The sequence below is a fragment of the Eretmochelys imbricata genome, chromosome 1 (assembly GCF_965152235.1).
Source record: "Eretmochelys imbricata isolate rEreImb1 chromosome 1, rEreImb1.hap1, whole genome shotgun sequence".
Taxonomy (NCBI): domain Eukaryota; kingdom Metazoa; phylum Chordata; order Testudines; family Cheloniidae; genus Eretmochelys; species Eretmochelys imbricata.
The window spans coordinates 287,675,427-287,690,691 of NC_135572.1; the positions used below are offsets into that span (position 1 = coordinate 287,675,427).

At 42.4% G+C, this 15,265-nt stretch overlaps 1 protein-coding gene across 1 annotated transcript in view; it reads left to right on the forward strand.

The window, feature by feature from the left end:
* PAWR (pro-apoptotic WT1 regulator) overlaps nucleotides 1-15,265 on the forward strand; it is a 138,619-nt gene that overhangs the window by 92,639 nt on the left and 30,715 nt on the right. The window contains exon 3 of the mRNA XM_077807719.1: nucleotides 3,895-3,933. Coding sequence (XP_077663845.1) covers nucleotides 3,895-3,933 — 39 coding nt within the window. The remainder of the gene's footprint in view (nucleotides 1-3,894; nucleotides 3,934-15,265) is intronic.

The following is a 15,265-nucleotide window of genomic DNA, read 5'->3' on the forward strand; positions in this document are numbered from 1 at the left end:
ATGATACATGCATACAGATAGCATAATAATAACCAGCAGATCATAACCTTTTTATAGACACCTTACATACCACATTTTTTACCAGATTTGTTGCAAATATAGAACAGTGGTTGCAACAATGATCTATATGGTCATATTTTAATCAGATAATGTGACATCACTTTAATTGTATGAAAAAACTGTTATGTATTACATGAGTTCCCACTAGTAAATAGAGCTGAAAACTTGCCTGATGTCGGAGTGTTGTGAGAGTTCTGTTGCCAAAGAATATGCTGCCAGGTAAGCTGTATGACACTGTACTGTTGTAAAAAAGTGTTGGTAAACACTACATAGGCAGACAGACAGTACACTGTTGTTTATACAATGTATTTTGAAAGCGGCCCTATTACCTTAAAATAAATAATGGTGAAATTCATATCTACTTGACCATTCCAGTTTAAGGACCAAATTTTGCTCTTAGATATGTGTTCGGTTTCCACTAAAGTAAATGGGAGCCCTGCGTATGTGTTCAGGTGTGCATTAATACTTTATAACAATATTTTCCTAATGCAGAAATGAAAACTTGCCTATCCAAAAAAAAAAAAAGTGTAGTAGTACTACATAGTTTGTCTAAATGTAATCAAAACAATTGTATCTCATGATCAGAGACTTCTCTAAGGACCCAAATTATAAGGAGAGACATTATACAATGTGCAAAAGGTAATATGCAAGTGATATGGGATTTGTACCCAAACACCGTGAGCAAATAGAATGTGCATAGAGTGTTGATGACTTAAATACAGATGGACAGCTTTCTACAGGGAAGAGAAAGTGAAGTAATTCATAAGTGAGCCTGAAGAGAAACTTTGAGGCTTTCACACAGACTAGTCATGGTATTTATTACAATTAAACTCTCTGCAGCACCCCAGAGTAACTTAAAAACAAACCAAAACCAAAAAAAAACCCCTATGTCAGGACTAACATCCTTTCAGTACGCTATTTACTTTAAGGATACTTTTGCTAAAGGAAGTATTAGTGGCAAAAGAAGGTCAAGAACAAATTCAGATTTTGAGATTTCATGGTGTGTGTATTTTATAAATTTTGTATTTTGTGAATAGTAACAGGTAGACCTACTGTAACATGTTTGGACATAATCTTAAGACTGGTAGTATTTATAAAAAGCTCCATTTATTAAATAGGGAGGCAGTACTGGAAAGAACAGGAAATTACTTTTGGTTTTGGAAGATCTATCACTCTGCTTCCAAAAGTAGTCAGTTGTGAATTTGTACGTTGGAACTTTTAAGTAGAATTTAGACATAGATCGATTGTGCAGTAATGCAAATTTTCTCTCAAAATGACAGAGATGATTACCTGGGTGGCTCAAGGTATTGGAGATGAGATGCACAAGGATTTTCAGTTCTGTATTCACAGTTTGAATTTAGCACGTGATGGAAGTGACAGAAAATTTTCTGATCTTTCAGTGTTCTGCATGAAATAAACTACTAGGTTGTCAACTTTCTAATGACCAGGAATTCACATCACTATATCACTACCACTTCTGCTTCTGTCACCACAATTGGCATCTCGTGCCAGACTGGCAGTACCAGAATGGCAATATTTATCTGAAACACCCTATCCTGTAAAGCAGGTTCTGTTCCTCATGGGGAAGTTTAGGTGAAACATAGTGTGGAGGGAATGTTGGCATGCTGCTGCCCAGGCTATACTTGTTCTGCATATATACCGGTGGTGGTAGTGGGATGTGGATGCATCCATTAGAAACATGACAGACCACTAACTTATAGGTCTGGTATCCCCACTTATAGGAAAGTGTGAGGCAACTTTAATAAGACCCTCTTACCAGTTGCTTATAACTTTGTCAATCTTTAATGGTTTGGGCTCTAATTCTACGTGTTGATGTCTGACTTAGAGTGGGTTATTTTTGGAAAATCTCTTGTCAAAACAGTTCAGTCATTTTCAATCATAAGACTAGGGCCAAAAATACATTGTTTTGCCCATGTTAAAAAATTAATTTGGCATCTCTTTTCTTTCAAAAGTTCTAGTGCACTGATGTCTTTGAGCAGGGACTTAAATTTGGCAGGGGAATAGCCTTTGTGACAGGAATGTGCCTTTTTCCATCTCTTTGAAAATCCTCCCAAACTTGATAAGTTTTTCTAAATCTTTAAAAAATGATAATTTGCACATGCTCAGATTTAATTGCTTTTTATTAGCTAAATTCCCCCAAATTCTGTCCGTACTGAGCATTGCTCAGGAAAGGACTGAGCAGGACTTTTCCTGCAATTGCTGCTGTGTCGGGGCACCTGAACTGACAGCAGGGAACCTGTTGGCCCTGTTCATTTAATGGCACCTTCTGGGCCCAAGCAGCATGTAAGAAGAAGCTGCCTGATTTGTATGCAGAGGGAGAAGAGCTAGGCTGCTGGGAGAGGAGATTAGGACTGGAGACTGGCAAAGAGTGTGGGAGGCGAAATACTGGTCTGGCTGGGCAAGGAGACTGGGAGCCAGTAAATGCAGGATGGGGGGCTGAGATCAGATAAGGAGTCAGGGTGCTGGGAGAAAGCTAGAACTTGCTGAGCAAAAGAGCCTGGGACAAGAAGCATGGGGAGAGGAGTGGGTGTCAGATTGGAGGGGGAGCCCATGGCAGGCAGAAGAGGGGCTGAGACCATGGAACATGGGTAAAGGAGGGAAAGAGAGGTGGATCAGATGAGATTGCTGGGCAAGGCAATTGAGACTGGGAACTAGTGAGGCAGCGGAAAGGAGGTGTGGTAGAGGGAAGATAGATCTGGTGAGGAGCTGGGATGGTGGGGAATTTGATCTCTGGCTGGGCAAGGAATATGATGAGGAGAAGATGGGGATGAAGGCTAACTGGAAGTAGCTTGTCAAGGAGACTGAAATGAGGGATGAGAAGCCTGAGAAGTGGACAAGGAGAATGGCTAGGTGAGACTCAGACAAGGAACCAGCACTGGGGAAGAGACTGGGTTAGGATAGAAGGAGTCAAGCTGGTGGGGAAACGGACAGAAGGGTCTGTGACCACTAGAACATATTCCCCCTAGGGCCTGGAACTGAGCCCAGATTTCTCGGGTCTGACCATTTCTCTTCTGCGAGCAAATATCTGTGAAATCCACTGGCTAAGTGTCCCTCTCCCTTTAATACTGGTCCGCATAATTAATGGATGACAGCCCACTCTATCAGATACTCCATTAGCGCAAGTGTCAGAGGTCTGTGCACTTGGTGTCACGTATACTTTTCGTATTTAAATGTGACTGATAGTTCAAGAGAAATCACATAGACCTCTATTTTGGCAGAAGAAAACTTATATATAATTATAGCCAGTTGTATATGTAACCATTGAGAGAGTTTAATCTCTGCTGGAAAGTTTGATGTGAACTCAGTATTTTAACATTTGTTAGAATAGATTGAACTACTCATGATAGACAAATTTTCATTTTCTTTTTTTTAAGTAACATATTTTCATCATCTGTGTTCAATAAAATGTACTTTTAGTACATCAGTGGTTTAAATTTAGATAGCTTTTGTTCCACAAATGCATTTCAATGCTACTAACAAAACATTAAACTTACCCATGAAGTCTTTTATAATTGATTACGAGTTCTTGTATAAATATAATCATAGGAACTACATAAAAATAACAATGGACCAACTTAAACTTCCAAGGACTGGGCATGTCATAGTAGAGGCTTCTTACTTAATCTCTAAGGCTTTTGTGCCCTTTAATTCTAGGGGTCTTAGTGCAGCGTGTGCTTTCATGTACCTTGAATAATTGTAAAGACAGAATGAGATGCAATAAGTCTGGATTTCTTGTCTTTAGCTTCTCAATTCAATTAAAATGTATTCATTAAGAAACTTTTGTTCAGTTTTTTGTGGTTTTCCCATTTACAGATGGATGCAGCTGAGATGAATATCTATTTACAGGGTCATGCATGCAAGTGCTAAATGTCATACTTCCTAACTCTGCATTAGTAGCCTGAACTATTACTTTTTCTTTCACCCTCAGGTTCATGAAGTTGTTTTCCTGTCTTGTTTTCCTCTTTAGCCCATGCTGTACCAGCTGGAACTTTTGTACTGGCACGAGTAATAGAAAGCACCATAACTCAAGCCATTTTTTTTTAATGTGGTAGGCAGATGCCCTCAATTGAAGAAGCAGATGTCTTTGCCAGTTCCTCCATGTGCATTCCTCTGCTGACCAGCATCACTTTTTGTCTCCTCTGGAATGAACATAAGACTGCTGGTTTGCAGCCAGGTCTTTTTCTCTCAAGCAACTAGGGAGAACAAGAAAGAAAATTTTGTTAATCTGTTTAAAAAAAAAAAAAAAAAGGTGCAGTGCTGAATGCTGTTGCAGCTCTTTACAATCTTCCCTTATGGTTTCAGATAAACATTGAGCAGGAGTGGTGATGGGATAGAGTGCTGTGACATTACTCAGCTGAGACATCTCTGGGAAGGGAGAATCATAGAATATCAGGGTTGGAAGGGACCTCAGGAGGTCATCTAGTCCAACCCCCTGCTCAAAGCAGGACCAATCCCCAATTTTTGCCCCAGATCCCTAAATGGCCCCCTCAAGGACTGAACTCACAACCCTGGGTTTAGCAGGCCAATGCTCAAACCACTGAGCTATCCCTCCCCCCACAAACTGCGGCCTTGCACTATAAATTGTAAAGGTTTTGAAAGGAACAAGTGAAGCCCCTTTAAACTGGCAGGTCCACTCCTCCCAGGTCCTCTGATGTAGTAAGTAGCATCATATGACTGATGTCAAAGGCTGCTGATACTAGTAGCATGGATGTCTGGCATCTGTCCGCTACCCCTAAACTAGAGAGCACTCTAGTTAATGCTGTTTTCATGCCAGAACCAAGTTTGAAAGTTTGGCTTACAAGGCTCCAAGAAAATCGGAGGGTGTCATTACTGGATATGGCTTTCTCAGTCACCTCCATTGTTTCTTTGTAGTACTGGCAAGGTGATTGTTTTTCAGCATTGGGTTTTTGAACAAGGTCTGAACCACAGAACATTTAAGATCTCCTGAGAGCTTGCTTTTCCTGAGAAAGGTATTTCATTATATCACTCAATCTTCACTGGCTTTACTTATCCAAGAGAGCAGATCCATGTAACTGGTAGTCAAACAAAGTTCATTCCATCTGGAATCTCCAAGAACTGTTTTCATGCAAATTGTGACATGAGCTTCAAGGCAGGTTACATTGCAATGTTGTGGGCCATGTGAGTATCTAGATGGAGGTGGTAGACCTGAACAAGGCTTGGCATGTGGTGGACTCCTGTCAAATATTTTCACACACGTCTAATTGAGTAAAATAGATTACTTTTCTATCTTGCAGAAAACATAGGCAAAAAAATATTTTGCTATAGAAACAGGTTTCTATACCAGATTCCCAAACCTTTTCATAGTGTGTATCATAATATTGTCCTTCCTACTTACAGTTGCATAACATCATGGTGGCAAAAACAGCAATTACTTACTTGAAAAATGTTGATATATTTTTATTGCCACGTGTCTGCTCTTGGGGAGAAAAAAGCAAATTACACTTCATTTTCCTGCTGCTCTTTATTTAGTCTCCTTCCATCTTTTCTGTTCCTTGCTCTCTTCTATACAAGCTTCTCTGTTTCCTGATTGTCACCTCCTGCCCTATTGCTTGGCTGCCTTCTCTACTGGATGTGGTGGCCAGCTATTTGGTCCTTTTTTTATTCCTGTTCTCTTGGACGTACTCCTCACCTATCCCCTGGTAGCACCATTTTCAGGGAAGCTCACACAGGACTATCTGGCAGTGGGAGCTTAACCTGACATCAGGCTGCTGTGTTTTGGGTCACACTCAGTGAACCAGTAGCTTCCCTTACACTGGGCAGGCTGTGGCACACACTCTCCACATTGGCTTCCAGGAACGCTTTCTGGGAATGAGCTCCCTGTCTGGTACCCCTTCATGAAAATGGGACCACACAGATCAGGTTGCTGACTCCTCAGTAGCTTAGCACACCCTCTCCCTCAGTTCCACCTTGTGGGTACTTTGAGTTTACCGTTTAACTCTTCAGGGGCATGTGATGGGTGACGGAAACAGACAAGGTAAGCTTTGCAAAGCGTTCTAAACACAAATTACTCTTCACTTGTATAAGGGAAAAATATACACTCTTGTCCCTGCCTTAGTTTCCTCATTACTTTGGATAGTTGTCTGGGCTTATGTCAGATTCCTCTGCAGAGTCCAGGATTCTCCTTCGAATGCTGGTCCCTATGGGTGTCCCACTGTGCATTAGTGTCTACCATCTCCTGCTCTAAACCAAGGACATAATGGGTAGTGCAGACCAGCCATCTCTCCTTCTCAGTTCCTTCTTACCACCAGATGGTCTGAGACAGAACTTCTCTAGTGTCACTGAAGCTTATTCAGCCAGCATTCCTGTAAATATCATACGTTTTTATCACTTTTAGAACAACGTAGTGTCATTTTTAATGTGTGTTAGCTTGTTAAGGCTTGGGTGGGGGGAGGATATTCCCCATGGTGGTATGTCCAAAATCCCAGGCTTCAAAAGCGATCTCTCCAGTTCCCACTCCTTTTATGAGCCAAACAAAACAGTCACAGGAGAACAGACTTAGAAAGCACCTTGTGGAGCGTGCAGTGAGGTTACAGTCTGACAGAGGCCAAGCAGACCCCCCTGACCCCCGACCCCCAGTATAGCGGCCAAAAGGAGTGCGTTGTCCAGTTGAACATTAGATGTAGGGTAGGCAGGAGCAGACAGACTCCTCCTCCAGTACTCTGCACAAGAGCAGAAAGCCTTTTTGTATGCCTTCTGAGAGAATCCCATTGAAATTGTCTTCCAAGAGGACCTCTTCCCTGATGCCTTCCAAGTTGGGAGAAGCACTTAAATCCTCAGAAAATTGCAAAGAGCCTGCAGTGGATCCACCGGCTCAGAAGAGAAAGACTATACCAACAGTATGGATGGGGTCAGGATCATTACGAGCACCAACTAAACATAAGCATCTCCTGCAGTTGATTGACACCAGCAAAAGACAAACATCCAATGGCTCTTCTGTGGGTCAGCAAGGAAGTAGAGCCCCCTGCTACATTGGTCTGAAGGGTGCATACAAACATTCCACATGTAAGGACAGCTTTACAAGTCTAGAGGACTATATTATCTTTCCTGACCCAGAGTCTTCTCCTGCTTTACACCTCATCTTCATGAGAGAGATTTTGACTTCATTGGTACCAGGATGGAGCAACCAGAGGAGCCACTCTCCAATCCCTCCTACTAGCTGCAAAACGTCCTTGTTCATGGTTCCAGTGGTCTCACCATGATAAATGGATCCCATGTTCTCATCCTCAGAGTTAGATGCTGAGGAAGAACTATATCCTTCCCTTCTCAAAGACGAGAATAACCCAGGTAGGGGGTCTGGAACCTCTGGGCCCACTGCTCAATTGCCTAGGCAGGTTTACCCTATCCAGGACTGGTGGTACACCATGCCTTGGGGACTTCCCTTTACCGAAGTACAAACCATCACACTGACCTTACTGGAGACTGTGTGGGACACATGCGCACAGTACCCTGAGCTAGTTCAATCACACCTCAGTTGATGCCAACCATCTCCACCAGGAGAAGAAACCATTTTCTCTTCTCTGCCAACAGAAGAAAAGGAATTGGAATCGGATCCACTGATACTGCTAGTCCAGACAGCAGCAGCAGCATTGTGGCCAGGCGAGGCTGTGGCACCATCTTCTCCACCTGATGTTTTGAGCAGTTTCCAGACTTACTGGAAAGAGTAGTTGACGCTCTGCAAGTACCATTAGAGTAGGTACAAGAAATTCATGAACGCTGTGACATCCTGCGAAGCACAGAGCCAAGAAAGGTTGTGCTCCCAGTCAACAAAGCCACTGTGGAGCCAACGAAGCCCATTTGGCACATTTTGGTCACCTGAGCCCCCTACTTCCAAAAGACTCAAGAAAAAGTATTGTGTGCAAGGTAAGGGAGCAGAATTTCTATTAACGCACCCAACCCCAAAATCCTTAGTCTTCAGACTGCGAGTAAAAGGAGCAGACAACACAAGGCAAGATGGAGGAGGGAAAGCTGATAGCCAGATCATCCCTGCAGTCTTCTGTAGATGCAGCCAACACAGCTTCACAAGCCATGGCTACAGCTATAAGGATTATACACAGTGCATTGTGGCTTCACTCTTTGGGGTTCCCTTGAAGTACAATCAACAGTGGTATATTTGTCCTTCAAAGGTAGGAATCTTTTCAGTGACAAAAGAGACAAATCCTTGCTCTTGAACTCAAGGACAGTGCTCTGCTCCCTGGGGATCTGCACTCTGGCACCAAAGTGGAAGCACCGCAAAACTCTATCCTGTAGACCTCATACAGTACCCTAATGTTTTTACCACCAAAGGGCATCTGAACCTCCCTGAAAGAGACAAAAGCTGCAGCATGCTAAACAGAATACTCTTCCTTCATCTTTCTGTTCTTAACCATCAGTCAAGAAATAATTTTGATGGGAGCTTCCAGAATTGTGAACAAACCCAGATGCTACTTCCATCAAACAAGTCTCCACTGATCTCAGTTTGGAGATTGCCTAGCTTTTCAGGCCATGACAGAAGACAGATGGGTCCTCTATATAGTACAATCAGGTTATACCATCAAGTTCTCATTCCTTTTCTAGGAGAGGATGCTTGCTCAAGAGGTAGACTTCCTCCTTCAAGGAGCTATAGAGCTAGTTCTTCAACGCCTGAGAGAAACGGTTGTACTCAGAATGCTCCCTCATACCAAAGAAGAGAGGGGGATGGATGCCCATCTTAGACCTCAGGCAACTCAATATCTTCATCTGCAAATTGAGATTCAGAATGGTTACTTTGGCATCAGCTATCCCCTAATTGATCAGAGGGGTCTGGTTCACAGCTCTCAATATGAAGGATACCTACTTCCATATAGCCATTCACTTCTCTCTCAGAAGTTTACTATCGAAAATGACCACTTCCAGTACAAAGTGCTTCCTTTAGCAACTGCCAAAGGTATTGACCAAAGTTTTATCAGTTCTGGCAGCTCATTTCTGAAGCCTAGGGTTATCAGTTTCCCCCCAGCTAGACCACTTACTACTGATGGGAGAATCCTACCAAGAAACATTAACCACCACAGACTTGACCAGCCTCCTGCAGTCACTAGGATAAACACAAAGTCCACGTTGATGCAAACTCTGCCTGTGGCAGGGATTGAATCCATGGTCCTCCCTAAAGTGTATCTCCCACAGGATAGGTTATAGACCATAAAAGAACTTACTGCGCAACTGAGGCTGGGGTTCACTCCTGTCTCATCCACATGGATCACATGGCATCCTGCAGTTGCATAACCCTTTTATTGAGACTGACTTTGTTGCCTGCTGGCCTGGCTTCACTCAGTTTAGTCAACCAGCAGAGACAGTAGGAGCAAGTTAGGCTCCCTCCCAAATTGTGAGCCTCCCTGGTCTGTGGAAGAACAAGGACCAGATGTGTATGGGAGTCCCATTTGGTCCATCCTTACCACATAAAACCTTGATTATAGAAGCCTCAATGTTTGGCTAGGGTGCCCATCTGGAAAATCATATAGCACAGGGCTCATGGTTGACATGGGAATACAGAAAGCACATGAACCATCAGGAACTGAGCAGGCTGATGCACCAGGTGATGTCAGACAACGTGTCTGAGGTATTCTGTATCAACTAACAAGAGCGCGATCCACCTCTCTCTGTATAGAAGCTGTAAAACTGTGAACCTGGTGTATCTGACATTAGATAAGTCAGGTACACTGCTGACAACCAGGGTTGTACACACTTCGGTGGACAGCAAATGCTTCTCCCAGTACTGTGAGTGGGAGCTGCGGGAGAAGAGTCTGTAGGTGGTGGCAGCGCGCAGAGCCTCCCTGACTGCCCCTCGGCCTAGGAACCAGAGGGACACATTGCCGCTTCCGGGAGCCGCCTGAGGTAGGCACTGCCTGGAGGCCTCACCCAAACTTCCTCCCGGACCCCCCTCCTGCACCCATCATTTCCAGCCCCACCCTAGAATCTGCACCCCCAGCCCAATGCCCGCAGCCCCAGCCCGGAGCCCCCTCCTGCACCCGGAGCCCCCTCCTGCACCCTGAGCCCCCCAGCCACACACCAGAGCCCTCACCACCTTCCACACCTCAACCCCTTGCCCCAATCCAATGAAAATGAGCGAGTGAGCCAGGGTGGGGGAGAGCGAGTGGCAGAGCAAGGGTGGGATGGAGTGAGGCCTCAGGAAAGTGGCAGAGGCGGGGCAAGAGTGTTCGGTTTTTTCTGTGATTAGAAAGTTGGCAACCCTGATATCTGCCACAATGCCTCAAAGCAGTTGGCCAAATATCCAGAGCTTGGGAGTAGTGGGCATATTACTTTTGCCATTTGCAGATTTATTAAGGTAGGGGTGTGTGTGTGTATATATATAAAACTTGTATGTATTTGTTTGTATCTTCCCCTGACCCCATCCTCCAAAAATCTCATAACTCTTGTCTTAGAATGTATACTCTCCATGTCTTCATGTGTTTTGTGCGTGTCAAGTACAGTGGAGTCTTGATCCTAATAGGGACTTCTGGGGTCTACAATATGTAAATATTAACAATTGAGTGTTAATCCTAGGAATAAAAGTGTGTGTGTGTGTGTGTGGTCTAATCTTTGCCAATCCTGTTAGCCATGTTAACCAAAAAAAGTATACATTACATAATGCTCTTTTAAATTGTCTTGGTTCCAGCCTTGACAGTGTGCAAATCAAAGGAAGATCAAAACTTGAAAAATTTTTGTCGAGCTATTCAATTACAATCGGTCAGCTTTTATTTTTATTTGATTTTAGCAGATTCCTTTTAAAATTTATTTTAGTTGATTAATAAGAATGTATGAGGTAATCACCATCTAACAGTTCCAAAAAATAAAACTTACTTTTTTTTAGGATGGCTACTTATAAGAGGGATATTACTTGATGAATAAAGATTCTTGAAATTTTGAAATCTCTAGAAAATCCTTAACAGAAAAAATATTTAATAGAGTAATTTTGGAAATCTGAATATAAAATCTTATGGGGAGTTTATTACTGAGGGTGGGATTCCTCTGTCTGCAGAAGGGTTTGGAAATTTTACAGTTACATTGGCATAGATGGAGCAATGGGAATGTGATGAAAACAGCGTAAATACCACTACTCAGTTTCACGGGATCATGGTGTGAACAGGAGGAGGCAGGATGGAAGCCGCAAGTATAGCTTGCAACTTGTGAAAGCTTTACTGTGTAAAACAACTTCAGGGTTTTTTGTGTGAAAATTCCCTCCAGAAATCTTCACATGGTTGGGATGGGGGCTGGAATCAACTGTAGGTGGGATTTCTATGACACTGTAACTAAGAGAACAGTTCCCTTAAGGTAGGGGAAGTAGAGGGGGTACTTCTTTGGCCTCCTCACTACTCCCATAGCTATTTGTTCTAGGGTTCTGGAGCATATACTCTCTCTGCATCATCTTTCTCTGCAATTCCCTAAGGTTAAATAAACCTTTGGTAGATATTTGTATTTTGCCATGCTTAAGTTCTGCAGATCCCATGGACTTCATCACAAAATTTAAATCCAGCATACTGCAAGCTACATAGTGCCTTTGCTAGGAACAGAGGGCCACAGCCAAGACAGCATGCTTATGAGCAATCTGAGTTGAAAATACAGTGTTCAGAGAAATAGCCTCAAAGGATTCATACGTTACATCAGTTTTTCATAAATAAAGAAAATCCCAGTTAGCACAACTATGACAGAGAACACAGTGTTCCCAGGCTTGCTCTAGAGCCAGGAAAGACCCTGCATCTCTGATAAATAACTCCCAACTATATTGGAGTCAAGATTTTGTTTTTATATACACTTTCCTTCTAAATAAGTCTGCTTCAAAGAGTGATAAGATTGGATATAACCTTTCATAGTAGTTTATTTTCTATTTGAGCACATCAGTTTTGGGATTTGAACCTCCCTACCCTCGCATCAGAATCTCCAGCTCAGATACGGTTTCTTCGGGGTCTAATCATAGAGTTGGGATGAGTGTGTCTCATAAACTTTGTCAGAAGGGACCATCGTGATCATCTAGTCTGACCACCTGTACGTTACACGTCACAGAACCTCACCCACCCCTGAAATAGACCACTAACCTCTGGCTTTGTTACTGAAGTCTTCAAATCATGGTTTAAAGACTTGAAGTTACAGAGAATTCATCATATACACTAGTTTAAACCTGCAAGTGGCCTTGCCCCATGCTGCAGAGGAAGGCAAAACAAACCAACAAAAAACCACCCACCCATGTTCTCAGCCAATCTGACCAAGGAGAAAATTGCTTCCTGACTCCAAATATGTTGATCAGTGAGACCCTTCAAGGTCTTCCTTAGCTTGGTGATCTGGAATGTTGTGGCAATTTTCTGACTGGCTGTCTATTCACCATTCATATAATCCTTTTTAATAGATATTTTGATATAAAATCATACAAGACAGTGGTAGACATAGTCAAGGTACAAGTTTTGGGGTATAGACCTCCTCTAGCTACACAGATGTTTAAATCTACCAGTGCCATGTCTCTACCAGCACTGTCTAGATGTAAAAAACCACACATTGTCTTTACTGGGGGGGGGGAAAAAAAGCTTAGACTATTCCAGAGAATTTAAGCAGGATTTACTTGGACAATTGTTAGTCTTCAACAAAGAAAGCCTATGTCTTAAAATGGAAAACATTTTCATTGAGTTTTCAACAAGTATGGTAGTCTTAATCAAAATTGCAGGCAATTATGTAAATATTACTGATTATTTAGTTTAGTTCGGGTTACAGTTATTCTTGCAGTTACTTGTATATTGTCCTGCAGTCTTGGGGGTCTTCAGTCTCTTACATCCTATCATCCTGAAATTCTTGAAAGGGTTGGGATCTATTTTCCCACTTTTTCATGTGTCCTCCCTCCTGCATCTTGGAACTTTAAATTTGTGTTTAAGAAGCTGATGGAGCTGTAGTTTGAGCCTGTTAGGGGATAGACACTGAGGGTATATCTCAGGGATCGGCAACCTTTGGCACATGGCCTGCTAGGGTAAGCCCCCTGGAGGGCCGGGCAGGTTTGTTTACCTGCCACGTCCACAGGTTCGGCCGATCACGGCTCCCACTGGCTGCAGTTGGCTGTTCCAGGCCAATGGGGCTGCGGGAAGCGGCATGGGCCGAGGGATTGCTGGCCGCTGCTTCCCACAGCCCCCATTGGCCTGGAGCAGCGAACCACGGCAGCTGGGAGCTGCGATTGGCCGAACCTGTGGATGCGGCAGGTATACAAACCAGTCTGGCCCACCAGGGGCTTACCGTAGCAGACCACGTGCCAAAGGTTGCTGATTCCTGGTATATCTATGCTGCAATGAAAAACCCACGGTTGGCCCATGCCAGGTGACTTGGGCTCAGTGGCGGTTTATTTGCGGGGTAGACGTTCAGGCTCGGGCTAGAGCCTTTGCTCTAAGATTCTGCGATGTCGAAGGGTCCCAGAGTTTGGGCTATGGTCTGAGCCTGAAAGTCTACACTGCCATTAAACTGCCCCCTAGCCCAAGCCTAAGTCACTGACATGGGTCAGCTGTGAGTTTTTAATTGTAATGTAGACATACCCACAGGTTACTAGTGCATGTCAATAGTATGGTTGTATGCAGGCAATACAGTCTACTTTAATAGCAGTGGCTTGTAACAAATTTTTTAAAAATTGGAATAGTGCTTGAAGATGAACATTCTAATGTACAAACACAGGAATCAACTAAACTAAGAAAATCATGTTTTTAAAAAGTTTTAAGTAATGCATTTTAACTAACATGGTTTTTGAATACTAGTATGTCTGAGGTTTAACAGATCTTTTGTAAGCTAGTTGTGGCTAACACCAAACAACTCTGTTAGTTCAAACCTGTTGGCTAACATGTTGTTGAGAACATCCAGATTTTTTGTAAACTACATGTGGCCCAAGTGAAATAACCAGTAGCCGGAAGGAAAGTTAATCTGAATTGTTTAGATGGGGAAAGAGAGGAAACAGTCTTAAATTACATGAATTGTTAACCGTAACATTTATGGTTGAAAGCTGTCGCAATAAAGTGCAAGAGGTGAAAGGCATGCCTTTGAAGTTACTTTTAAACATTTTTGCACCAATACTGTACTTAACTACAACCTCACTTCTTAAATACAGAATCTATCTCTGAAAATATTTTCCCACTATAAAAGAAATCAGTGTTCGTATTACTAATGACTTCATACATTCATCTCTTCTCTCTGCCAGCTTCTGTGCCGTCCATTTATTTGTTTGTTTATTGCTTGTATGCTTGCACTCAAACTTTCTCTGACACTCAAATTATTTCCAGTCCAGCTTTCTGCAGGGAGGTCTTCCTGAGACTCTTAAATGAGTTATTTTGTCTTTGCAGCTCTTGAAACAGAATGCATTATTTTACCAATTCACTCAGTGTTTTAAATATTCATATAATCAAAACAAAGTTCAAAACTTCCAGGAGGATGTCACACTAAAAAGGCTATAAACCAGAGGTACATTATGCTATTCTTATCTATTAAGCATGGGTACTATGTACTTTGAAGACAAGACACAGATGAAGTCACTGTTCTTCCCCAAAGATTTTGCCGTCTAAAAGGAGTTTGCAGTTTTTCACAATCATTTGTATTTCATTTCCCTTCCCTTTCTTTTTAATTTCCTCAGGCAAGAAACAAATGTTTTGCTTAAACTAATGTGTCTTGGAAAAGTTGTGAAAGACCCATTTTGTCTTAGCAGATACATAATGCAGTTTATTATAAAAGTGCATGTATTTGTATCTTCCAAATGTCTTTTGGATAACTAATGCATAGTCTAATAATCTTTCAAAATAGAATGACAGCACAAAAACACAGCTTTTGGCATCACAGTTCTGTTCTGCTGCTTGCACTGAGACCCAAAAGAATATTTTAAACTGTGTGTTTGTTATAAAAATGCCAAAGTAACATAAGCCAAACTTTACCAAGTCTGCAAGGCAATTTTGCTGATCGGAATACTAGTTCATGGGGTTTTTTGTATTTATCCGTTTATAAACTCGATCTCTGTGTTTGATAGCTTGTTTAAAAAACAACCACTGCAGAGGCATTGGTTACACAGCACGCTGGTTGATTAATGCTCTGTTAATTGCTTTTCCAGTGTTGAAATACTTGCCATTTGTAGAAAAAATATACCTAGCTTGACGTTCTTGTGCTCCTGATTATTTCTCCTTTTCTATCTTTGCCTTCCTCCAAAACT